This window comes from Natator depressus, chromosome 4 (assembly GCF_965152275.1).
Source record: "Natator depressus isolate rNatDep1 chromosome 4, rNatDep2.hap1, whole genome shotgun sequence".
NCBI lineage: Eukaryota > Metazoa > Chordata > Testudines > Cheloniidae > Natator > Natator depressus.
In genome coordinates this window covers 93,744,736-93,770,959 of record NC_134237.1, presented here as the reverse complement: position 1 = coordinate 93,770,959, position 26,224 = coordinate 93,744,736, and the positions used below count along the sequence as shown (strand labels likewise).

The following is a 26,224-nucleotide window of genomic DNA, read 5'->3' as shown; positions in this document are numbered from 1 at the left end:
TAAGAAAAAGCGGAAATCCAACAAGGAGTGGAAGATGGGAGGGATCAGCAAGGAAAGCTACCTTATTTAGGTCAGAACATGTAGGGATAAAGTGAGAAAGGCCAAAAGCCATGGAGAGTTGGACCTCGCAAAGGGAATTAAAACCAATAGTAAAAAGTTCTATAGCCATATAAATAAGAGGAAAACAAAGAAGGAAGAAGTGGGACCACTAAACACTGAGGATGGAGTGGAGGTTAAGGATAATTTAGGCATGGCCCAATATCTAAACGAATACTTTGCCTCAGTCTTTAATGAGGCTAATGAAGAGCTTAGGGATAATGGTAGGATGACAAATGGGAATGAGGATATGGAGGTAGATATAACCACATCCGAGGTAGAAGCGAAACTCGAACAGCTTAATGAAACTAAATCGGGGGGCCCAGATAATCTTAATCCAAGAATATGAAAGGAATTGGCACATGAAATTGCAAGCCCATTAGCAAGAATTTTTAATGAATCTGTAACTCAGGGGTTGTATCGTATGACTGGAGAATTGCTAACATAGTTCCTATTTTTAGGAAAGGGAAAAAAAAGTGATCCGGGTAACTACCGACCTCTTAGTTTGACATCTGTAGTATGCAAGGTCTTGGAAAGGTCAAGGAAGGAGAAAGTAAAGGACATTGAGGTCAATGGTAATTGGGACAAAATACAACATGATTTTACAAAAGGTAGATCTTGCCAAACCAACCTGATCTCCTTCTTTGAGAAGGGAACAGATTTTTTTAGTCAAAGGAAATGCAGTGGATTTCAGTAACGCATTTGATACAGTTCCACATGGAGAATGATTAGCTAAATTGGAAAAGATGGAGATCAATATGAAAATTGAAAGGTGGATACGGAACTGGTTAAAGGGGAGACTACAATGGGTCCTACTGAAAGGTGAACTGTCAGGCTGGAAGGAGGTTACTAGTGGAGAGCCTCAGGAATCAGTTTTGGGACCAATCTTATTTAATCTTTTTATTACTGACCTTGGAACAAAAAGTGGAAATGTGCTAATAAAGTTTGTGGATGACACGAAGCTGGGAGGTATTGCCAATACAGAGAAGGACCGGGATATCATACAGGAAGATCTGGATGACCTTGTAAACTGGAGTAATAGTAATAGGATGAAATTTAATAGTGAGAAGTGCAAGGTCATGCATTTAGGGATTAATAACAAAAAATTTTGTTATAAGCTGGGGACTCATCAGTTGGAAGTAAGAGAGGAGGAGAAGGACCTCGGAGTATTGGTTGATCATATGATGACTATGAGCCGCCAATGTGATATGGCTGTGAAAAAAGCCAGTGCGGTCTTGGGGTGCATCAGGCGAGGTATTTCCAGTACAGATAAGGAGGTGTTAGTACCGTTATGCAAGGCACTGGTGAGACCTCATCTGGAATATTGTGTGCAGTTCTGGTCTCCCATGTTTAAGAAGGATGAATTCAAACTGGAACAGGTACAGAGAAGGGCTACTAGGATGATCCGAGGAATGGAAAACCTGTCTTATGAAAGGAGACTCAAAGAGCTTGGCTTGTTTAGTCTAACCAAAAGAAGGCTGAGGGGAGATACGATTGCTCTCTCTAAATATATCAGAGGGATAAATACCAGGGAGGGAGAGGAATTATTTAAGCCCAGTACCAATGTGGACACAAGAACAAATGGATATAAACTGGCCATCAGGAAGTTTAGACTTGAAATTAGACGAAGGTTTCTAACCATCAGAGGAGTGAAGTTCTGGAATAGCCTTCCAAGGGGAGCAGTGGAGGCAAAAGGCATATCTGGCTTCAAGACTAAGCTTTGTAAGTTTATGATGGGGATGGGATAGCCTAATTTTGGCAATTAATTAATTAGCGGTAAATATGCCCAATGGCCTGTGATGGGACACTAGATAGGGTCAGATCTGAGTTACTTCAGAGAATTCTTTCCTGGGTGTCTGGCTGGTGAGTCTTGCTCACATGCTTAGGATTTAGCTGATAGCCATATTTGGGGTCAGGAAGGAATTTTCCTCCAGGGCAGATTGGCAGAGGCCCTGGGGGTTTTTCACCTCCTCTGCAGCGTTGGGCACAGGTCACTTGCTGGAGGATACTCTACACCTTGAAGTCTTTAAACCACGAGTTGAGGACTTCAGAAGCTCAGACATAGGTCAGGGGTTTGTTACAGGAGTGGGTGGGTGAGATTTTGTGGCCTGCATTGTGCAGGAGGTCAGACTAAGGTCAGAAGGGACCATTATGATCATCTAATGTCTGAGTCTATATGAGACTAACCCCTGTTCAGTAGCTAGAAGAAAGGGTGCTGCCTTCCTGCCTGCGTTTTAAAACAAGCTTTTGCCCACAGTGTACTTATAATTCAGTTTTGGAGAGAGAACGGATTTATTAAAATATGGTTAAAAATTGCAGTACCCCTCCTGTAATGAAAATCCAAGTGTTTTAATAAAATGTGTATACAAAACAAATGCTAAAGGTCTAAAAGATTCCTGGAGTAGAGACTATAGTATCAATTACAAGGTTGCAGTTGACTTTTTTTTTTTTTCCTTTAGTTTTGATTATGAAGATGCAGGATACCAGGCAGCAGACCTTGTCAAAATGGATATTCTTTTAAATGGAAACTCTGTTGAAGAATTGGGAACTGTTGTACACAAGTAAGTAGATGAACTGGAGAATCCCAATTAGTTAATGAAAATGCTGCTGCTTTATATTTTCAGCATATATTAGTGAAAAAGCAATGAGGATTTCATCATGCAACCACCTTCAGGAATGATCTGCAGAGGAAGAGAGATGTTTTATAATTAGGAGAGAATTAAGAATCACATATTTGTGATTTTTAGAAAGAGATGCAAATACTTAACTAGAAAAACAGGAAGTGGAAGTTGTAAAAAGGAGGACAGGTAATTGCCTATAAGCAAAAGGTTCACATTAAGGAAAAAAGTGTTAATCATTTGAAGAGAACTTAAAAAAGGGGACACAGATCTTGTGGAGAGGATTGTTGAAAATAAGGGAAGCAAACTTACCAAAGGTACACAATTGAAAGTTGTCAGTTGTTTCATGCTCCAGATTACGTCAATGCCATTTAAATTTAATATTATCTCAGTTTAATTTTGTAACGAGACATTAGATGCAACATTTTGAAGCTGCAGAGGAATGTATACATTGTAAAGTCAGGTGTCCTGTTGCAACTTCCTGCAGTACATGATGTTCTGGTTGTGTTCCTCTTGTTACAACTTTCCACTTGTTCTTCCAACTACTGTCTTTACTAGTGTCCTTAATTCTCCTCTTCTTTTAGTTTTTCTCTTCCTTCCAAGATGTCTGAACCTTAATCTGCAGTTGCTGAAATTCATATTTACACTTCAGTTATTTTCTGTTATGACAAACTACAATCTTTCCTAAATTCTTTGATTTCTTAACTTCAGAGGGTCAGAATAACAAAGCAAAACTGTCTTGCTCCAGGAAGATTGTTTCATTCATCCTTGCAATCAGCTCTCTGATTTAATCTTCTGGCTTTCAGAATTTTCCACGGGTTCCCTAGTCTCTCACATTAAGCCTATGCCTATTCATTTTCCCACTTGTTCATACTGTTCCTAAAAAATTGGTATTTTATCTCTCATCTGCATCTCTTTGTAGTTGATTATTGCTTTTAAACAGGTACTTCTCTATTTGGGAACTCACTCCTGAACTGCTTCCTTTCATCAGAACTAACCTTAAAATCATTGTTCCCGTTATCCTAAAATTGACACTTAAATCCCACTCAGTATCATTTCCTCTTATCACTGCATCTTTCAACCTCTCTCCTCACGCTGTAACTAGATTGCATATATTATAATGGAAAGTGTTATGTAACCTAAATACGGGGATTGCTACCAGCATCACCTATCATAAATATACACACCCATACGCATCTTAAATTTATATATTTATAGCGTTAAACTGCAGCTATTTATTTTACTGCATCTATCTATTGTACAGATAAAGGGAAGCTCAAATGTTGCTGTATCAAACTCTGTAAAGCATATATTTTCAGCTACTGCTTGCTATAAAATGTTTTGATACAGGACAATATAAATTTTTTTTTTTGTTTTTGTTTTTTTTTGTTTTCAGACCACAACAAAACTGTCAACACGTAGCTTTGTCTTCTAGCCTTTTTGGAGCTTTTCAGTGTAAATTTGCTATCTCTGTCATTTCATGCTTTCAAAATCTGAAATATGTGCTAATGCAGAATGCCTTTAGATAATGTCTACTAATAAGTTAAGAGAAACATTTAAAAATGTTTCTGAACGTAACTGTTTTGTGAGTAAATGTTTGAGAGGACTGTACTGACCTATTAAACCTCTAATAGATTAAAAATCCACCTCCCCTTGTAAAAATCTAAGAAATAACTGCCTAAATTATAATCTTATTGTGTGTGTGTCTGGATTATGCCTCAATTTATAGAGGCAGCCCTTTTATTTCAGTTTATTAAGTTCCTAGCCAAAGTCTGAGCTATACATTTTTTTAAAAAAAAAGATGTACAAGCATGCCAATTGAAGTTCTCCACCTCACCCCCCAAAATGTGTTCCCCTTCAACACACTATCACCCACACTTCTTATCTTCCACAAATAAATAAAATAAATAAAATATTTATAAATATATATATTTATTTATACAAATAAAATCCTCCCATCTCAAACCACTGAGACAAGTTGAATTTCTTCCAAACATACCCCCAGGCTAGCCAAACACATTCTCTTTGCTATCACAGCATTATTAACTTTTAATATAGAGTCCAGGGATTTGAGGAAGTCAAAAAAGGACCAGATTTCTCAAATTATATACCTTTATATCAAAATGCTCTGAACTATACTAAACTTATTTGGGTTAAGTATTCAATATGATACATGTTTTATAACAGTCTACACATTTAATTACTGAAGATTATTTGAAAAGCGCTTTGTTAATGTAATCAAATTATCATTTATCTTATATGAACTGATAGGCTGCAGGTGCAGTGGTCTTTCTCCTCACCTTGGATAGAGTATTATGCTAGGATCAGAATATCTTTGATTTTAATAGGTAAATAGACCCTTTTTAGGAACAATACTTACTGTCTAGAAAACTGTTAATGATGATTCTCAAGCGTTTTCTCTCAGGCTGCATTATTCTCTCAGAAAACAGTAGTGAATTTCCCTTTCAGAGACAAAGCGTATGCTGTTGGCAAAGCCATGTGTGAACGTTTAAAAGATGCTCTTCCTAGACAGTTGTTTGAAATAGCCATCCAGGCTGCTCTTGGCAGCAAAGTCATTGCAAGAGAAACGTAAGTTACACCTTTTTCCCCTGGCTTTAGCTATCTTTTTAGGATATTATGATGAAGAAATGTTTTATTTGTTTTTAAATATTTTTAAAATTTGTCCCTGCAGCCCTAAACAAACAGATTTTGTTGTAAAATCTAGCCTGTTTAGGGGTAAACAGCAGGAGGTACTGCCCCTCACTTGCAGCCAGTGGGAAAATTACTTGTGGTGGCCTACATTTTTTTTCTCTCATTTATATAGTACTAGTCTCCCAAAATAAAACAAATATTCGATCTTCAGATTTGAATCTAATATTCTTTTGATGGCAGTAAAGTTGAATAATTGTCATATTGTAATTTTATTCAGTATAAAACCAGGTAATGTTTCTTAATGGATCAAGCACAGTAAATCACAAGGGAGTGATTTCTGGGACGGGTAGAATAGTCTCTCTCCAACAAAATCAGGTCACAGTGCTGAGTACGTGGTGAACATTAGGACCCTGGGGACTGAGCAAAGGTACTTGTTCCCACATACTCACTCCAAGGGAAGTCTAATGCAGGCTCTGCAAGCCAGCTGTTCCCTGCCAGCACCTACAGTACTCCCGCTCCAAACTAACCATGGTTTCTTGGCATGACCCCAGTGCAGTCAGCTTTTGTAGCTGCAAAGGATTGTGGGATTTGGGTAGTGCTAAATAAATAACCCTGGGTGGCTTTTGGGTCCTAAGTGGAAACAGATTCTAAAATGTATGAATACTAAGAATCATAGCACATATTTAATAAGCTAATCATACAGATGGTAGGGCATTGTCATCAGTTCATTTGCAATAACACTGTGCCACTGGCTCCATTAGGTTCTATTTTTTGCTTAGTGACAGTATTGTAAACTTTTGAGTGTTAGTCAATTTGAAATAAGTCACAGGTAAGATCATTAACTAGAAAAGGGATTGTACTGTGCTAGTTATTTTTATATATACCCTTTAATGGATGCTTCCAGAATTCAAAAATATCAGACAGTTTGAGGCTTAGCCTCCTAGCTGACTTGGACTGGAGGATTTTAAAAGAAACACTAGTGATCTGTATGACAATACCCAAGCATCCTAGACAAACTACCTAAAAACATTTTGCCACCCACAGATTTGGGTTAGTACTGGCTACTTCTTGGAATGTATTAGGGCTTGTGTGTTGGAAATGTACTGACATGTTGATGATGTATACAGATAGTATATGGTATCTTCTCTCTTACAGAGTGAAAGCTTACAGAAAGAACGTTGTGGCAAAATGCGTAGGTATTTTTCAATTCGGGGAGGGGGGTATTTCTGATATTTGAATATAGACACTTTCAGTGGTCCAGCTAGGGGGATATGGTCCATCTGTTTACTCTCCCATGTCCCTCTCCGTACCACACTGTTTCATTTTGTACTTTACTGTTTTCTGGCTCACTTGTCCCTCTCACTTTCAAGCTCCAGTGACAAGGTCCTCTTATTTATACAATTATGTTGTTTAGATTTTCATTCTAAAATACAATTTTCCCTTTATTCTAAAATACAATTTTCTGATACTGATTCTGTTGTCTGCTTGCACTATATTTACACTGTGATTTAGAGAAACTGACAGCTTTTTCAAAGCTGCACATCTACTGTATACCTAAGAGTCTCAAATTCACTATCCCTCAGTCTTTCCCAGATGACTTGGGTGAGTTATTGTGAAACAGTCTCCCTGTAGAGACTCGTTGTGACTAGGCTTGACTTTGGGTTTTTCATTGCTTAACCAAGATAATACAGATTCAAGGATGTAGTGCATAACTGTTCACAGAACTAGAGAGAATTACAGAAAAAATTGATTATGCTTGTCAGAGGTCTAAGGACATAAGTTACAGAAGAACCCTTTACTTTCCTTAGTGATGGTAGATATCTCATGTGATAAATGAGATAATGGAAGCTCCTGCCTGTGTAAATGCCTAAATTACAGGTTGTTCACTGGCTCCTCTTCTCCCTCTTAAATATTGGTAATTTAAGATGAGTGGTGGGAGTTAGATTTGACCTGAGGTTACATCTAATATAATTAGTCTTTTCAAAAACTGATGGCTAAATAGCTACTGATACTGTATAGCACAGCTTACTGTTTTTTATACTGTACTATCTATACAATATACCAAGTTAACACATCTTTCCTTTTTAATAGTATGGTGGAGATATTACACGGAAAATGAAGCTTTTGAAGAGGCAAGCAGAAGGAAAGAAAAAGATGAGGAAAATTGGCAATGTGGAAGTGCCAAAAGATGCCTTTATAAGTGTTCTAAAGAGAGAATCTGAAAAATAATTGGAGACCAAAACTCTGCAACTCTGATGCTTCTATCTAGCTTTTGCTGGGCAAATGGCAGGATGAGGTTAATGTATAATTTATTGCTGGGGGTATGTTTGTGTTACTTATATTTAATTTTGTACTTGCGGCTACAGCTATACGGGGAACAAATTTTAATTGGAAGAATGTACTTGAAGTCTACATTTCAGATTTTATTACCATACATTATTTTGTAATGTGTACAATGAAATTCAGCTAGAATGACTGTGGGTGATTATGGAATCCAGTCTCAGGAGGAGCTTGCTTTAAAGCACTGCAGGTGTGGCCAACCCCCAACTTCCTTTTCTAACTCTGCACACAAGAAGTAATAGATGGTGCACTTTAGATCTCAAATTCCTGGAAATACATTATTTGAAGGTCAGGGCAATATAATTGATTTTTATGTAAGTACAAGGAAAAGGGCACACCAGCTCCACATTAGTGAAACAAGCTAGACCGTTACTCCACCAGCAAGTGTAAAACAGTCATTTAGGAACTGACAATTAGGAGAGATCATATACCTCAACACAGAGAGTTGGCTCAATATTAGGAGACCGCAAGGCTTCTGAAAACAGCAACTGTAGAAGACTAGGTACTGGGCATTACTGATCCCATGTATCAGAGTAACAGCCGTGTTAGTCTGTATTCGCAAAAAGAAAAGGAGTACTTGTGGCACCTTAGAGACTAACCAATTTATTTGAGCATAAGCTTTCGTGAGCTACAGCTCACTTCATCGGATGAATCTCATGATGCTCACAAAAGCTTATGCTCAAATAAATTGGTTAGTCTCTAAGGTGCCACAAGTACTCCTTTTCTTTGATCCCATGTAATTCCCTTTCCTATTACCTATTTCATGGATACAGGTAAGTGACAGCACAGAGGGCATACCCCTTATCTAGGTCAGAGTGAAGACATACACCTAATTTATGGCAAGAATGTGAAAGACAAGTATGAGGTGCTTAAGTATCTGATGTCTGTTTCAAAAATGTGGGGGGGCAGGGAGGAGTTGCATAATTAGTCTTTAGTTTGCTTCTTAGGAAGTCAGAGTAGATGTTTCTAGCTGAGTCTGTAGAGGGAGCTCACCCACATTCAGCAAATGGTATAACATGCCTCACCTTAGTAACAACCTCTAAAACACAGTTTAGAAAACTGTCATGCTTACAGGAATGAAATCCTTAATTCCAGCCTGTTGAAGGGGACATCCTGCTCTGTGGAAGTGTTATAGCACATCACTTGAGCAAAAAGGTTTTACTACAGGTGAGAAGCCAGCTATTCTGTATTAGGCTCCAACTAAACTTGATGCACTCCAGACAAATTGAGGGACGAGTGTCCTTTGAATTAGAAAACTTGTTTCATGCAGTGTTTTAAAGTGAACAGATTAGGAGAAGGTTACACATGACCTCCTGCTTTAATCCAAACAATACCAAAAGAGGGGTAGTGTCAAAGTTTAATTACAGCTATAAAACAATCATGTTACTATTACTGTGAGAAAGTATTCTCAGCCAGAGGATTGAAATTAATCCTTTTCACAACTTGTCTTCACAAGCTGCTATTTTAGAAAAACTGCATAAACCAGCAGCTGTTTGGCCAGTTTTAGTAATCAGTGGTTCTCAAACTTTTGTATTAGTGACCCTCCTTCACCCAGGAAGCCTCTGAGTATGACCCTCTCCCCACCTCCTTATAAATTAAAAAAACACTTTATATTTAACATTATTATAAATGATGGTGGTGAACCAGGGTTTGGGGGTGGAGGCTGACAGCTTGTGACCCTCACATAACCTTGCAAGCCCCCTAAGGGGTCATGACCCCCACTTTTAAGAACCCTTGTAGTAGATGAATGCTGTAATAACAAAAAAAAACAATCTGAAACATGTAAAATCCTCAGCACGCTCACACACAGGTCAGTGTAGGGTGAACCACACTTAAAGTAGGATTCTTCAGCCACTCCAGCAAAGTGAGAATTTAAAGTATGAAGTACTTTAGCAGGAAAGGTTATTTTTGCATTTAGTTTCTATATAGCAATAGTAACAAGAGGCTGGTATACTTAAGTATGTGTTTTAAACACATAAATCAAGTAAAATTTGCTATTAAAGTATCAAAGGAGAGAGGCAGAAAAACAGCAGTTTACTGGTCAGTGCCTGTTCAACTATAAATCCACATTTATGGCTAAGGAACATTTTTTTCCACTGTAGAAAATTACTATTTTGAAAGCCAAGACTGTTTAAATATTACAATAGATGAAGAGGAACACACCATCAGATCCAGCCCATCTCTTTCAGTGGATATTTTAAAAGGGAATTTACTGCTGGCATAAAGGAGCTGGTCTGGCACAATATGTTAGCTTTGCCCATACCTAGAGAAAGGTACACTATCCTTTCACTAAAGCTTTGTTTTTGAAACCTGGAATGTTTATTCTCAGATTACAGTTCACATCAAAAACAAAACAAACATGGTAAGGTTTTTGTGAATTTAAGCTTTACTTGGAGTAACAGTAGAAAAGAGTGGCATTCTTAGTAACAGTTCAACATTTATAGCAATCTACAGTGCAAAGTAACTATTGTACTGCAAAGTGGTTCTTTTTACATTCAGACTTGTTTCAATACTAGCCCTCTGGATTTTTAGGCATTCTGACTGCAATTAACCTCCCTTTACAATTATTGGATCACAACATCATTAATGTAACTAGGCAATTCATCTCCAAAAAGGAACATATTGAATGTATTCATTATCTACAGAGTTCATAATTACCAAAATATAAAATTCCTAAATAAACTTGAAACATGTAACAAAAGTGCTATGGCAGAAGTATAATATGCACATAATTGAATAAGTTATTGTAACTGTTTGAAAGGGTCCTCTATTTTTAGGCAGTTTTCATACTTTTATATGCCTGAGTATTGTACAGTAGGACTTAAACGCCCAGAAGCTATTGGTATAAGATTAATTTAAGGCTACCAAAGTGCAAAAGTTCAATGCGTATTAGATAAACAGAGCACTTCATAAGCAAAGTTGTGCATCTGTTACAAGTCCATAACATTTGACATGTGAAAGCCCAAAAGCATTTTGCCTATAGTGAGACACGAAAAAATGAGAAGTGTATCTTGTACTGGTGGAGCCGTGGACTTTTGCTTAAGCTAAAGTATAATTTCCTCCCACACAGTCAAACAGTACATTGCTGTGTTAAGAATACACTGGTGTTTATTTCTCATAGTATGTAACTGCCATTTACATTTGCTCTATTCTTGTTTACTTACTGTAGCAGACAATGAAGTCACATCTACAAAATATTAAAACAAATGCACAATACAACAATGTATAGAGATGGAATGTAAATAGAGATACTGGATTTTTTAAAAAATACAGTACTTAAGATCTCCCATTTTAGCCAGTTTTCAGCATATTGCATAGCAGTAAGTTTGTCTGCTACCTAAAAATGGTGTTTACCCACATGGAGTTCCTCAATTCCTTCTTCAGTTTTCTTCTTTCATACTGTACAGTGGGTCCACAAGTTTATTGTGAACATGCATTAAACCTTGGGGGAAAAAAGCAACAGTGCCTGTTTTACATTTGTTATCAGCACACATTTCCTTTCTACATTGTTTGTTTGCTGTTTTTAACTGCACACAGGTATATACATTAACATATGCATTGAACTAGAGAAAAGCAGAATGGGCACTCAAAAAAAAATTTAAGAACAATCAACTCTATACTGGCACCTAGCTATTAATTCACTTAGGCTGAAGGAGCAACATGTTGTTCCTGTATTATTTGTGGACATTATACCACGACTACATATGAACGAACCGAATAGGGACATGAATGGGAAATGTAACAATTCTGTAATCAGATATGCATGCAGGACCATTATTTAAGACTTGTTTCAATTTAATTTCAAGTACACACTGATAAAGACTAACAAACACAGCTGTGGGTTTGTGTCCAAGTTAGAGAGTGCACAATATTGTTGCATGATTCTCTTAATCTATAGTTTTTCACCACCAGAAATTTATATGATATTTTGATATGCTCATAACAGCCTGAAGATGTTTATGACTACACCTTATGGTATCAAACTCAGAACAAAGATCAATTATCTGAAAGGTCAAGAATATACAAATAGAACATATTTACATACATATGAAGTGGTCAATTAACTTGCTACAGAAACAGTAATATGTATTTCCTTTAATGTTCAAGTATGCAACCTTTTATCATGGATTACTTTGAAAAGGAATCATATCGAAGAACCTGCTTATGCACAATCTCATTTAATGTCATTCAGGGTCATCAATTCATTTAATGTCAAAGTGCAATTCTTACTAATTTTCACTCATGTTAACACTTTGGCACTGATACAATTACGAAATCGAGCTAAAGATCCAGTTCCATTTTGTGGCTGATCAAGAGAATTGTTTACTAAACTTCAGTCAGTTCTTTCTGTGTAAACCTAATGAAGGCAATATATGATTATACACATTCTCCTAAACACATTATCTGAGGACAGTGGACTTGCTCAGGTTTAACTAAGCATATATTACTTATTCTGAAGAATCTTTATTACTAGTGCTGATGTGAGAGGTGGAAAGAGCCAAGGCTATAGTTGTAGGGCTAGCACTTTTTTTTTTTTTAACTAAGTAGGAATATGTTAACTGAACGTGTTTGATACAAAAGATGGCTGATACACAGAGAAACCCACAGTGACACTTAAGCAACTCTTAGAACATGAGAGCTGTCACACTGAGTCAGACTAATGGTCTATCTAGCCCTATATCCTGTCTTCCCACAGTGACCAATGCCAGGTGCTTCAGAGGGAATGAACAGAACAGGCAATCATTGAGTGTTCCATCCTGTCATCCACTCCCAGCTTCTAGCAGAGGCTAGGGACACTCACTGCATGGTGTTCCATCCTGGCTAATAGTCATTGATAGACCTATCCTCCATGAACTTATCTAGTTCTTTCTTTGAATGCAGCTATAAGTTTTAGCCTTCACGGTATCTCTGGCAACAAGTTCTCTGTGTGTGGTTCTTCTTCAGAGTGGAGCCACACTTTAAAGTTGCATCTACACTTTTTGCATTCGATTGCCCGATTCTCTTTTTGAAAAAAAGGGGGAGGGAGCATATGCCCCAATTTGTGTTTCCCAAAGGAACAAATAGTATTTTTAGATAAGTACTGCACTGCTGCTTTTATGAAGCATATTTAATTTTCCCATTAGTAGATGTGCATTTCAGGGAGAGCACGTTTAGAGGCACGAGTCTGATATTTACAAGCTCTACATATTAGAGGAGAGCAGAGTGAAGATCCATTCTCCACAAGGGCAGCAGAGTTTAGCATCAGGATCACCCTCCCAAGAGGTACCAGCTGGGGACCCACTTCCTGGTTCCAGATTTCACGTTTCCTAGATTTTACAAGCCCCAGTCCATTCTGGGGCAAAAAGCCCAAGGTACTTGAAACAGCTGATCCAAATGATTATGCATTTAAAACATTACCTGGAGGAGGAGAAGAGGCTTAAATTACTGGATGGCTTGGATAAGGGCCAAGTGAACTGAGAGCAATTGGACTGTCCACTTTCCTGTTAACCTCTGTTGGAAAGTATACGCTTCCTGAGTTGTGCAGGCAATCAGAGTCGTCCTTTCCTAAAGAGTGTATCCTACAGATTCAGAAGTTTTCTGTGTGTACACATTTTAAAAGTGCTCTTAAAAGTTTAAGAACTTAAAGCATTCACTCCGCTCCTATGAGGATTATTTATATGCCAGTGTTCACAGTTCAACTGATTTTGCTGTAACCAGATTAGGAGTCTGGTTATTTGTTTTGGGCATACATTAAGTTTTTGCATTCTACAACAAAAGCGGATGAAAAGTTCCCCTTCCCCCCACCCATGCACTTTCTAAAAAACATTGTTAGACATCAAGTATGGAAGACTGCAACCCAAAAAGTGAGGTTTTTGGAAAGTTATGAATGAGTGAAAAGAGGATGAGGGGCTACAATTAGAACTAGCTGCTCCAGTTACTATTGACTTATCTCTATAAACAATAATGCAGATGTTACTGTGCTATAGTTTGATGTATAGTACCACATATCTGAAATTTTACAAAAATGACTCAAAGTTTTGGAGATGGTGAGAGAATGGTAGGTAAGTGAAACAAATAGGATAGGCATTTTTGAAACATAGGCATATCTAGTGAGGCCCTGAAAAGAGTTAATCAGAAGACCAGGATTAAGAAACTCCTAATTACTAATCCTGGCTGACATTGCCTTTCCTCTGTGGCCTGAAGTGAGAAAACCGTCTGTCTCCCCATGTATAAGTTGAGGTTGTAAGTTTAAAACGATTAACAACATTTCTAAAAATTACATACACAAAGAAGCAGTATATTATAGTGTAACTGATCAGAGTAATTAAGAAAAAGTATGAACACCTATTCATACACACAATGTATGTATCTATCTATCTATATATATATAGATATATGAAAGCGGTGTTCCCATTAATGTCGTAAGTCTAATTATATGTTACTAAGTTTGTAAGTGACAAGATTATTAATCAAGAGCTATGGGAACTAGTGCATTGAGTCAAAGGAAGCAGTTTTAGTATTCAGTATGTCCAGGCAATCTTGATTAGAATTCTAGATTACAAAGACTAATGATAAAAACTACATTCAATAGAAGTTCAACACTGATAAACACTAAATTTACTTTTTCAATGAATAGCCAAAATATACACATAACAGAGTAATGAAATACTAATAATTTAAGTCAAGAAGTGAGCTACCAATGATATTGTGGTAAAAAGAAAACCCAGTGGCTTGTGGAAATCCCAAAATGTGGCCTTTCTTAAGTTGACAGTGTCCATTGAATTGTGTGTTTGGAAGTAAAAAACAACACTTTCAATTAAAGTTAAAAAGCCAGCAGCCCAGATCTCATGGACACCTCAAAATAGTAAGTGTTCATGCCCTGGAGAGAAAGAGGTTCAAAAAATAAACAAACTTCAATTTCTATCTACCATAACATTAACACTGGGAAAATGATTACATTAATTTCTTATCCTCAACATCCATAGCCTAATCAGTAAGAGAACAATAAAACAAACCTGATTGCTGTGAAACAACTTTGTTACAAGCAGCAATTTATGTAAGTATAATTTTAAAAAGGCACTCACTGAAAGCGCATTAAGGATCAAACAAATAAGGTAGTGCAATTAGTGCTCAGAAAACCGCTTTATGCTAAATATACTTGATCTAATTATTGACATATAAAGCCAACATAGGAATCTCACTAGATTATATAGTGCAGATTCAGTTATGGAAAACACATAGTAGGTAAAATGTCTTCACAAATTATTTCAAAGGCTTGAATAAAACATTTGGGCCTTAGCAACTTCAAAATTCTGGTTTACTGAACAAATGCACAACAAATAAGTCAAAAACGGAAATATACAGCAAACCATAGCGGAAGCAGCAGCTTGAAATGATTTGGGATTAATCTCCATTATTTATCAAATTTTCTATTACCTGAATTTCACTTTCCAGTGTTTCTGAAATCAACAAATTACAGCAAAAAGCTATGTCCTGTAAAGTCAGGTCTTCAAGATGCTGCTGTTGATGCACATGGCTAATATATCAAATTGCAAGTAGCAAAGGAGATAGATTACATCAAAGAAAGTTTACACGAGGGACATACTAATGAAGGATTCTGTACTTTGCTTCTTGTATGAAAGGAATGCAGCTAAGCTGCTTAGCCATTGTATTACAGATGCTCTTTGTTAGTCTCTAAGGTGCCACAAGTCCTCCTTTTCTTTTTGCGGATACAAGACTAACACGGCTGCTATTCTGATCCCCGACTTACACAACTGTTCCGTTCTGGAAAGCCTTGCGTAACTCGAATTTTGTGTAAGTCAGAAATGTATACCTGAACGTTAAGCAAAAAAACCCACAAAAAACAACAACAAAAAAAACCCCTTCCTATTTCTATGCGAATTTGTGTAAGTCGGGTCTTGCGTAACCCGGGAAGCGTCTGTATATTATATTCAAATGCAGAGTTCAGCATTTCATATTTGAATATGGCAACTATTTTCAATTGTACATGGTGTACTTGGAGACTAGAATTTAACCCCCAGTCATTTTTAACTTATTAGTCACACAAGAACCTATTCTGTTTCAATTCAGTGCTCACCTTTGAAGTATTTCACAGTTTTAACTCTTAGTTCTAAAGTAGCATCTTCATCACATACGAAGATTGTGCGGGGGTGCTGCTGGAAAGCAGAAACTGTCCACATATGATTGACCCCTTCTTCAATTGCCTTGTACAAAGCAAAAGCTTTATGGGCACCTGTTATGAGAATCATAACCTGGAAGATGAACACAAAAAAACCAACACACACACACAAAAAAGAGTGAGTTTTCCATTTACCTTAAATTCCCGAATCAGTTTTTAATTACTAGTTAGATAATGGAAACCTACAATATTTAAACATCTTAAGATGAACAGTTCTTTAACTTATACTCTACTGAAAACCTACCACTTTTCAGAGAAAAATATACCTGCATATTTTAACGTGCCCATCATCATATCTAATATTCAAGCACTAACATGTTCCCCCCCTTGACTCCACATTATGAGATATCAGCCAAAAAAAAGGTGATACCTAACGGTCAAGAACTGCCAGAAGTGCCTCACTCAAGATGACACATCTACACGTATAGATATCATTCAACGCAATTACCCAGAGTATTCATTAATTATTATTATTATTATTATTATTACTACTGTAGTGCTTAGTGAAAGTCAGAAAGTATGCCAGAAAATTCCTTTGGTTTAGACTTTCATGCAACAACCCCTAACTATACAGTTACTAAAGGTGACCTGTAAAAGCCAAGATATCAAGTTCTAGTAACTCTACCAGTAACGTACTTATTGTCTCAGTAAGCCAGGCCAAGAAGACATTCAGAACATTACCCGACAACACTTATTTCACAGTTCCATAGATGGCTGTACAAGTCTTCCTTATAATAAAAATCTTACAGTATTTTTATATAAAATAAAACCAGATGTGGCTTTTAAAAAAATACAGAAGCTATACACAGGATTAGCTTAGCCATCACTGAAATAGCCACCTCTGGGAATAAACAGTACAGCTGCACAGGAAACCTAAGCAGGAGTTTCAGAGTGGTTAATTCTATAACTCCTTATTAAAATTACAGAGTGAATTTAGGTTGACAATATGAATGAGAATAGGGCCAAGACACTTCGATTTTTTTTTTTGTAAATGAAGAATTCTACCGGTTCTATAGTCATTATAAGTGATCAGGATCTCTCTTTTAAATCTCATCTGAAAGAGGTCTCCAAAAGCACAGTGGTCTGTACAGGTAAATTTGACTAGTTATACAGATTAAAGTTATACCAGCATAACTGTCATGTTGACCCACTTATTCTGCTGTAACTGTAGTACTCTTTAGTAGAGACCAAGCCTCTATTAAAGCAACATAAGCTAAACTGAAAAAAATCCCAGAATACCATAATATGTCACAGGGTGATGCCAGTACAATTATATTGGTTTAAATTCACCCTGAGATAACACAGAAAACACTTTCCCCATGTATGCAAATCAATGCTGGGGAACTGGTTCAGACATAGTTTGGAAGAGCAGAGTATTATTGGTGTTAACATTTAAAAAGTCTGAAAAACCAGGCACACTTAAAAAGGATCCTTTACTCCCTATGGGCCTTCTCAATGGAGCACCTAAATGCTTAGACTGATATGTTGCCATGTTTACATTATAAGGAATGAACATGTCACCATTAAGAAATGTATCCATTCATAGCATTCTAAAGAAGCCACAAAAACTTGTAATAATTGCTTATTACCAGACGCCCAGTTTAAGTAAACCTCTAATTAATAAATAAAAACTTACTGAAATCTAGTTGCAGATTCAGTAATATACTGTTAACTGGTGATTTATTCATTTCAAGATCCTTTGCATTAGCTCTAATATGATTTCAAATGACAAAAAGTAACATTGCATGTAATTTTACTGATGACGCTTTGTCATAGCATTCTGAATATAGACACATGCAAATTAAACTAACAATGAGTTCTTACTTCTCTAGCATCCATCACTGTACCAACACCAACAGTTAGTGCCATAGTTGGCACTTTAGATAAGTCTCCATCAAAGTATTTAGCATTTGCCAAAATGGTGTCCATTGCTAAAGTCTTTAACCTTGTTCTTGAAGCCAAACTTGATCCTGGTTCATTGAAAGCAATGTGGCCATCTGGACCAATGCCTTAACAAGACCAAAAAAAAAAAAAAAAAAAAAAGTCAGTGATTCAGGGTTCCTGATAAGGCTACAAATATTGTAAGAAAAGATTCATGTAGAGTTTCCTTACTTATTAATAAAAAAATAAGGCAAGAATCAAAGCTAGTATGCTATTAAATTAGTTATTAAAATTTGGACACTAACACTTCTATAATTTCTGGTTCAAACTGATTCTCCATGTTAGTAGTAGAAGCCTCCCTTTCTTAAACTGTCTGCATCAAAATGAAATACATTTGTAGATACGTTTTGGAAGTGATGACAGAAAGGGATTTAATACATGTATTAAAACTATGACTAGCGATCACTGCTAGAGTGTTTTCTCATACCTCCAACGAACAGATCAATTCCCCCAGCTTCTTCAATTTTTTTTTCAAATGCATCACACTCTGCCTGTAGGTCTGGAGCATTCCCATCAAGGATGTGAGCATTATTAGGATCTATGTCAATATGCTTAAAGAATTTATTCCACATATAAGAATGGTAACTCTCTGGATGATTTCTTGGAAGCCCTGGAAACATTTAAAACGAAATGTAAATGGATTTTACTCAAATTAAACTTCCAGATTTACATTAAAACATATACTGGGCAAGAAATATGCAGTGAATTTCTTAAATTCTGTCTCACCAGATCAAATAAACTGAAGCATTTTATAGACTGGCTATGATTCTCCATTTCCAGGCACCTTATGTATGTATACACTCACTTTGCATAGACATGCATGACTATACAAAATATAAGACACAGGAAATTTTGGCCCAATAATCTGTTCTTAAGTACTTTTAATAAGGAAGTTTCAAAACACTTCACAAACATTGAATTAGCCTCAACGTCCACTTCAGTTGGGTAAGTATTATTCTGATTTTGCAGAAGACGACATTGAGGCAGGGAGGTTAAAGAGACTTGTGTAGAATTATATAAAACTTGCAGCAGAGGCATGAATCTCATAACTCTCAGTCCTATGCTTTATTCAAAACACAAGAATCTGATTTATAGTTTTAATGCAGAAAAAAATTATTTGAATAGGTAGTATTTCTTAACATGAGAGATATAACTTACCTACATATTCATCCATATTGAAAGTCTTTACATATTTAAAAGAAAGATCTCCATTCTTGTGATATTCTATCAGTTTTTTGTAGCATCCCAAAGGTGTGCTCCCTGCATAAAATAAGATTATTCTAATGTTTTGTATGCCAGTAAGACATTTTTAGATGAATTTGCAAAGCTATAAAGGATAAACTCTTCATAAGTCAATTCCGCTACCACGTTAGTTTGTAAACGCAGTGTCAATTCCATATTTAAAGTTGTGAAAAAACTCATCCTTCTCCCCAGGGGGAAAAACCCACTGAGTTTTTTCCACTTTTCTAAACTATGACCCACTGAAATATTTACAAGAACATAACATTTAAAGTTTGAATTAGGCATGTTTGAACTTTTATATAATTATGTACCTATCTAATTTCTAAGACACATATTGCTCTGGTTAACCAGGCACCAAACATTTCTGTAGCTACTGAATTACATGAGTTTACAACAAAAAAAAGTATTACCTGTTGGTAAACCAAGCGTAAAATACCTTCCCTGGCTTGGTTTGAATTGGATAATACGATTACAAATGTACTTTGCTGCCCATTCACTTGCCAAATCATAGTCATCAAGAATTACCAGTCTCATTCTGATGGTGAACCGCTTACAGGAAAAAATGAGGTTAAACCTGTGAAAAACGTTGAAAACAATTCTTTTTAAAGTCTCATAACATGAAAAATAGAACAAAAATTTAGGTAGGTTTAGTTTACCCTTAGATGTTATTTTAAAAGACTGTGCAGATCTAAAAATCAAGCTTCAAATTTCTAGAATATAATTCAGGGTAGACAAAAAGCATGTTTTTTATGCACTCAGTCAATAACTTTAGAGGGGATTTCAAGTCATCTGTCTTCCCTCAGGTTCCAGTTGGACAACAAATTGCAACATTTGCATCACTGAAAAGGCTACAGAAGACCAGGAAACAAAACTTGATCAGTAAACATAACCTATTGGTCCATTAATTAAAAAAACCTACTCCACAGGGCAAAACTGTGAAAGAGTAAGAGAATGAGAGGATAGACCTTTTGAAACACAGTACTCTAGATCCCAAAGTTTTAAAGACTTACACTTTGATCTTGCAAACACTTACACACAGTTTTATGAATGAATACTTCCACTGAACTCAAATGAGTTCAAGGGGAAAACTCACACAAATAAATGCTTGCAGGATTAGAGACTTAATCTGTCCCTCACTGGAAAATGGGGGCATGGTCAGTTGCTTGTTTTATGATTATCTGAGAAAGCAAAAAAAATCAAGAGTTGCATAGCGTTGTCAGTACAAGGTGAGCTACCTTACCTTTGTTAAGTAATCTTTACAAAGGATTTTTTTTTTTTTTTTTTTTTTTTTTTTTTTTAAGAACTTCTTGTTCTTCCATAACTTCAGGCACTCAAGTTCAACCAGTTAACTAAGAAGTGACATGCGCTACCTCTCTGTTTCTAGTTCCCCTATCAATGCCAGGAAGTGGAAACAAAAGACTGGCAGGTTTAATCATAATTATATCATTAAGGTCCAATAGCACATGACCTGCTAAAGCAGAGGTGGGAAAACTACGGCCCGTGGGACTGTCCTGCCCAGCCCTTGAGCTCCCGGCTGCGGAGGCTAGCCCCCCTCCCCGACAGCCTCAGCTCGCCATGCCGCCAGTGCTCTGAGCAGTGGGGCTGCGAGCTCCTGCCGCACAGCTCGGCGGTATGGCTGGGCGCTGCGGCTGCCAGCCCTGGTTGTCTGAGCAGCATGGTAAGGGGGTGGGGAGGTTTGATAAGGGGCAGGGGATCCTGGGGGGCAGTCAGGGGACAGGGGGCAGTCGGATAGCCGTGGGAGTCCCGGGGGGGCCTGTCAGGGGACGGGGGCATGGAGTGGGGTCGGGGCAATCAGGGGACAGGGGGTGGTTGGATGGGCATGGGAGTCCCGGGGGACCTGTCAGGGGGTGGGGGTTTGGATAGGGGTCAGGGCAGTCAGGGGACAGGGAGCGGGGGGGGTTGGATAGGGGTGAGGTCTCAGTGGAGGGTGGTTAAGGGCGGGGGGGTCCTGGGAGGGGGCGGTCAGGGGACAAGGAGCAGGCGGGGTTGGATGGGTCGGGGGTTCTGAGGAGGGCAGTCAGGGGGCGGGAAGTGAGAGAAGGAGGATAGGGGGAAGGGGCCAGGCTGTTTGGGGAGGCACAGCCTTTCCTACCCAGTCCTCCATACAGTTTCGGAACCCCGATGTGGCCCTGTTTGCCCACCTGTGCTAAAGCTTAGAAGAAGACAACTTGATTTAATTGCACCTATAACACTTCTGAGTAAGCAATAGTTCCTTATATCAGTTAAGGACAAATGCCCTCCAGGCATAGTGGCTGAGTGGCTATGGTGCTGAAAGTTGTGGGTTCAAGTCTTGCTCACTCTCACACTGAAACGCCACCTCCAGTTCACTCTACTGTAAAATGGGTACCTGACCCCAGGTTAGGGCAGTCAAAGATGGTCAGACATGATGCTAGCCATATCACTTGTACAGTTGGCTACGAAACTGATGTGCCTTAACTGTGTCAGGCCACTGCGCCATGTGCTCGGGGGAATTCTGATTACCACCAAAGGAAATTATACACTACTTGCATTCACTTAACAGTCAGGCTGTGAGATGTCAGAGGTAGTACAGAATGTACTGAAGACCTTGTATACTAATTTCTCCTATGGAAGAAAGAAAAAAAAAAAAAAAACCTTTGGAAAAGCTTCTACAGATGCATTACCTAGAAGTTCTATAGAGCTTTAGCAAACCATTCTGGTACCCAAATTCAAGACAGATTAATTCAAACTGACACAGGTACAGAGAAGGGCTACTAAGGAAAATCAGGGGATTGGAGGACCTATCTTCTGAAGACAACCAAAAGAGCTTGGGCTTTTCAGCAAAAAACAAAGGCTGAGAGGGGATATGATTACAGTCTATAAATACAACAGGGAGGGAGAAGAGATATTTAACAGAAATGTTGGCACAAGAACACACACATATAAACTGCGAGGTTCTGGAAAAGCACCTTAATGAGGGGGGCACAAACAACTTAGCTAGTTGTAAAATGGAGCTTGATTCATTTATGAATGGGATTATATAACAGGGTTGCCTATGAGAGCAAGGGACTGGACTCAAAGACCCAAGAGGCCCCTTCCAATCACATATCCCTAAACCAGGAACTACCAATATTGATCTCTATAGACTATATCACACTAGAAATGGGGAACAGAAAATAAAATAGTTCAAGTAACATAGGTAGGTAGCGATGCTATTTCTTTTTAAGTTTTATACTATCAGTGATAGCACAGATAGATTAGTAGGAAGAAATGTTTATGAAGAAACGTTTATGCTCACACCATCAATTCCCTCCAGCCATTCATTCGTACTCACGAAAACATACATAGCTTGTGACAATGAGGTACCAAAACTTCTTATTAAATTCACTTAGTCCATTAGTCAGTCCTGTTTGCACCAAACCCAGAGATGGCTGAAGAAACACATATACAGAAAGTTAACCCCTCCTTCAATATAAAACTCAAGAAGGTTTAGGAACTTTGTGGAGCAGGAACCATGGTTGGCAAACCAGAGTAATATGCAGACACACCTGGCAATATGGAATCTTTCAGGGTGGATTGATTTAAATCAGCACTTTAAATAAAGCGGAAAGCCTCCATTTAAAAACAAAAAAAACCCTTTTCCGTTTGTATGTCAGTTACTTTCTAATGAAAGGTGCATTCGCACTGGTTGATATAAGCATCAAAATATGTTGATTTAAAACTAAATAAAACCTTTATACTAATTTCATAAATCTTTTTGTTACCTCACAGGATATACTATAACTATATACATTTAAGCAATTATATAGCTTAATATTTCCAGATTCTGTACATTTTTAGTGTTAGAAAGTGGTGAATGATGTATTGGTTTTTTTTTTTTACTAGATAATTAACTTAATGCAGCTTGACACACGTCATCAGCATAAGGATGGTAATTAGAATTAATTAACTCACATCATATAAAATTTATTTTTATTAAACAAAACTACCTTATATTTTGGATACATAAACTTCTTATCAAAACATGTTTCACATTTACAACTAAATAATTTAATAAAGGAACAGAGGGATTAACTATAGACAGGACTGGCTTTAGGGAAAATGGGACCTGTGCAAACTTGTATTTTGGTGCCTCTGACACCTGCATTCACTTAACAGTCAGGCTGTGAGATGTAGAGATAGTACAGAATGTACCCATCACCCCTGCTGCTTCCCCGGGCTCTTTCCCCACTCCATCATCCTCAGGCCCCGCTGCCTCCCCAAGCTCCACTCCACAGTCTCGCACCACAGGCCCACCCCACTCCTTGCCTGTTGACCACGACACCTGGGCAGTCACCCACCCGCAAGGCCAGTCTTGGCTGTAGACTGTATATTAAACAGATTTCATGTCAGCCTAGGAAATTTTTCAAATATGCTTAAATGTCAGTGATTTTAAACCTTTTTTTCATTTATAAACCCCTAAAAAATTTTGAATGGAGATGCCGCACTCTTTGGAAATCTTAGACACAGTCTGCAAACCCCAAGGGGTTTGAAAACCACTGGCCTAATTGAAAGTTACTTGAGCTTAAGTTCCTAGACACCTAAGTCTCTTGAAAATGAAACAGTATCCTAAGTTGCTTAGGCTGTCCTTCAAACTTTTAAAACTAGTAGATCTCGTCCCCTCCCTCCTTGTTTTTATTCATAGACTGGAAGAGAAAGACGTGACTCCCTGCTTTTTCAAACTCCCAATTGATTTTTCAACTTAAAATACTTTCTTCATTTGGACTAATTAATTCATTCTGTACCTGCAGAAGAGGCTACTTCTGTCAAAAGCTGATTTAGCACTTCCACAAATTCTGCTTTTGCACTGCAGTATTCTGTTTGTGTAGAGAGAGAGAGATGTGGTTGAGAAATTAGTGAATTTCTGTTTGTATCGCTGTGTATGTATGCAAGGAGACAGAGGAGGGCCATTTACTTGAATGCCCAGAACCATCCAAAAGCAAGGGCTAGCAGTTACCGGGAAAATAAGTGTTCTTCCGTGAGTTGGAAAGTTTCCATGATGGGTGGAATTATAAATATTCATAATCTGAGAATTCAGTCAGAGCTCAGGTAGTGAGAAGCTATAAATAGGAGTATGAAACCACTAAGGCGAGCTCAGTGAATGGTCATCATGAGATACATGATGGTCTCTAGAGTCACAGACCAGGTTCCAATGCCTGTGATGCCTTTGCCAGTCTCTTGAACCCAGTAGCACAGTTCCTGAGTCCCCTACAGGATCAAGCCTTTAACACAACACATGACCTACTGTGCCATATTTATGAAGCTTGACCTCAAAAGAAATGGTTCCCCCCTCACTCTTCCTTTATACAGACCGGAAGCCTTTAACTATAAGTGTTTGATAGAAACTCATGGATTCAGCATAGTTTTTTTTTTATTTAAGTGTTTTAAGAGATCATAAGAAGTTTAGGCCTTAACATATTTTACATTAAATTCAGATTTTGTTTTAATCAGATTTTTAACAAGAAAAACGTATTGTTATTTAAACAATAAAAAAATGATTTAAATGTTAAAAGTCTATTCCCCCTTCCCCCCAAAATATCAGTTTTTACCACCCTGGAATCTTTAGTCTTAAAGAAAAGAACATTGCCTCATTCAGCAACCTAAGCTGGGTACCTAGGCCTGTACCCCAATGACACCACAGCCCCACACCCCAACTACAGCCCCGCCCCGACCAATAGCCCCCCATTACCCAGCTACACCCACACTTCCCTCGGTCCCAGACCAACGCCCCCGTACCCCCTGTGACACACCACAGCCCCCCCGACCAAAATTACCCCCCTGACCCACCACAACCGCCCCCCCATGCCCCTAGTACCCCCCCCAGCACCCCCTCGGTTACCCGCCCCAGCACCGCTCGATTTCAGACTGACCCCTCCTCCTTCTCGTCTCCCCCCACAGCCCCAGCCACCTCCTGCTTCCCCTCTGACCCCATCACCCCTCCCAGCGCCGGCCGGCCCACGGCCCAGCCACGGGGGCAGCACTCACGGGGAGCAGGAACCCCGCCACCAGGGTGACCAGACGGGGCCCCCGGCGGGCGAGCAGAGCCAGGACCGCGCTGCTCCCGGGAACAGAACTAACCGAGCTGAGAGCGAAACCGACCCGATCTCAGTTCAAGCTGAAGCGGGAGTGACCCGGAAACAGATGTTAAGGACCGGAAGTGGCGAGGAAACGAGAGCGAGCGAGCGAGCGAGCGAGGAGCAACGCGCACGCGCTGGAGTGACTCTATCTGGGGAGGCCCGCGCTCGGGCAAGTCCCTGGGTTGAGCAGAGCGCGGGAGAGCGGGGCAGATGTCGGCTGGGTTCTTGTAGGCGCAGCGCAGGGGCTGTGGGGACGGAGGCTGGGCGGTAGCGGCTACCCCGAACCGAATGCTCTCTGGGGCGGGCCGGGCCGGCTGCCATGGGACGCGGCTCATGGAGGGGAGGAGGCCGGGTCCTTGTATGCGAGATGGGGACGGACAACGGTCGTGTTCTGGGGCAAGGCCTAGGCCGTAGGAAAAATTCTCCCAAATAAGCCACTGCCAGAGGCGGGCGCGGCTTGGGGAAGGGGACATGGCGGGGGGTTTGCAGGCATAAGCTAGGGGTGCAGGGAAACAGACACAGGTTTAGCTATTTGCGGTGCTGGGGTCGGCCTGTTGGCCCCAGGTTATTAGACAAGGTGGGTAAGGTAATATCTTGTATTGGGCCAATTTATGTTGGTAAGTTAGACAAGCTTTCGAGATATGTAGAACTCTTCAATCACTGATAAAAGAGAAAAGCAACATATCCTCTTTGGGTGAAGAGTTTTCACAGAATGATCACTGTATCTCCTCCTGCTGCCCTCATCATCAAATGAAACCTGCACAGCGCTTCAAAAGATGATATTGGGGGCATAAATTCACTGTTAAACACTAAAAATCATGAACTTAAGAGATTGGGTTTATGGCTCATTACAACAATCTGACACGCACTAATCCTCCTTTGCGTTTTGACTGCAGACTTGTTAACTATCCACTTCACCTTGAATGATCTTTTACAACACGTTAGCGCCTTGTGGTCTCTTCCACCTTGCCGTTAGGGGAGAGGGTCTGAATACCTTTCCCAGACCTGAAGAGGTCTGTTAGCTCAAAAGCTTGTCTCTTTCACAACCAGAAGTTGGTCCA

At 38.8% G+C, this 26,224-nt stretch overlaps 2 protein-coding genes across 8 annotated transcripts in view; one reads left to right on the top strand and one right to left on the bottom strand.

Annotated features, from left to right (window-relative positions):
* Positions 1 to 10,777, top strand: part of GUF1 (GTP binding elongation factor GUF1) — a 48,773-nt gene extending 37,996 nt beyond the window's left edge. The window contains exons 14-17 of one of the 2 annotated variants that reach the window (XM_074951482.1): positions 2,556 to 2,657; positions 5,184 to 5,303; positions 6,522 to 6,558; positions 7,458 to 10,777. In XM_074951482.1, coding sequence (XP_074807583.1) covers positions 2,556 to 2,657; positions 5,184 to 5,303; positions 6,522 to 6,558; positions 7,458 to 7,595 — 397 coding nt within the window. In that variant the 3' untranslated portion in view covers positions 7,596 to 10,777. The remainder of the gene's footprint in view (positions 1 to 2,555; positions 2,658 to 5,183; positions 5,304 to 6,521; positions 6,559 to 7,457) is intronic. The other variant, XM_074951483.1, reaches the window with a different exon arrangement.
* Positions 3,082 to 25,248, bottom strand: GNPDA2 (glucosamine-6-phosphate deaminase 2). Of its 6 annotated transcripts, none has more exons than XM_074951488.1 (8): positions 25,072 to 25,236; positions 19,479 to 19,642; positions 18,985 to 19,086; positions 18,254 to 18,436; positions 17,710 to 17,894; positions 15,784 to 15,958; positions 11,065 to 11,148; positions 3,196 to 3,342 (listed from the first exon to the last, which is right to left on the bottom strand). In XM_074951488.1, the coding sequence occupies exons 2-7, from the start codon at positions 19,600 to 19,602 to the stop codon at positions 11,087 to 11,089; spliced, it is 831 nt and encodes a 276-aa protein (XP_074807589.1). In that variant the 5' UTR covers positions 19,603 to 19,642; positions 25,072 to 25,236; the 3' UTR covers positions 3,196 to 3,342; positions 11,065 to 11,086. The 6 variants fall into 6 exon arrangements, with proteins under 6 accessions (XP_074807590.1, XP_074807589.1, XP_074807586.1 ...); XM_074951485.1 differs by lacking the exon at positions 3,196 to 3,342 and adding an exon at positions 23,832 to 23,903 and having other exon boundaries at positions 10,084 to 11,148; positions 25,072 to 25,235; XM_074951486.1 differs by lacking the exon at positions 3,196 to 3,342 and adding an exon at positions 23,832 to 23,903 and having other exon boundaries at positions 10,084 to 11,148; positions 25,165 to 25,229.
* Positions 25,249 to 26,224: the final 976 nt, after the last annotated feature.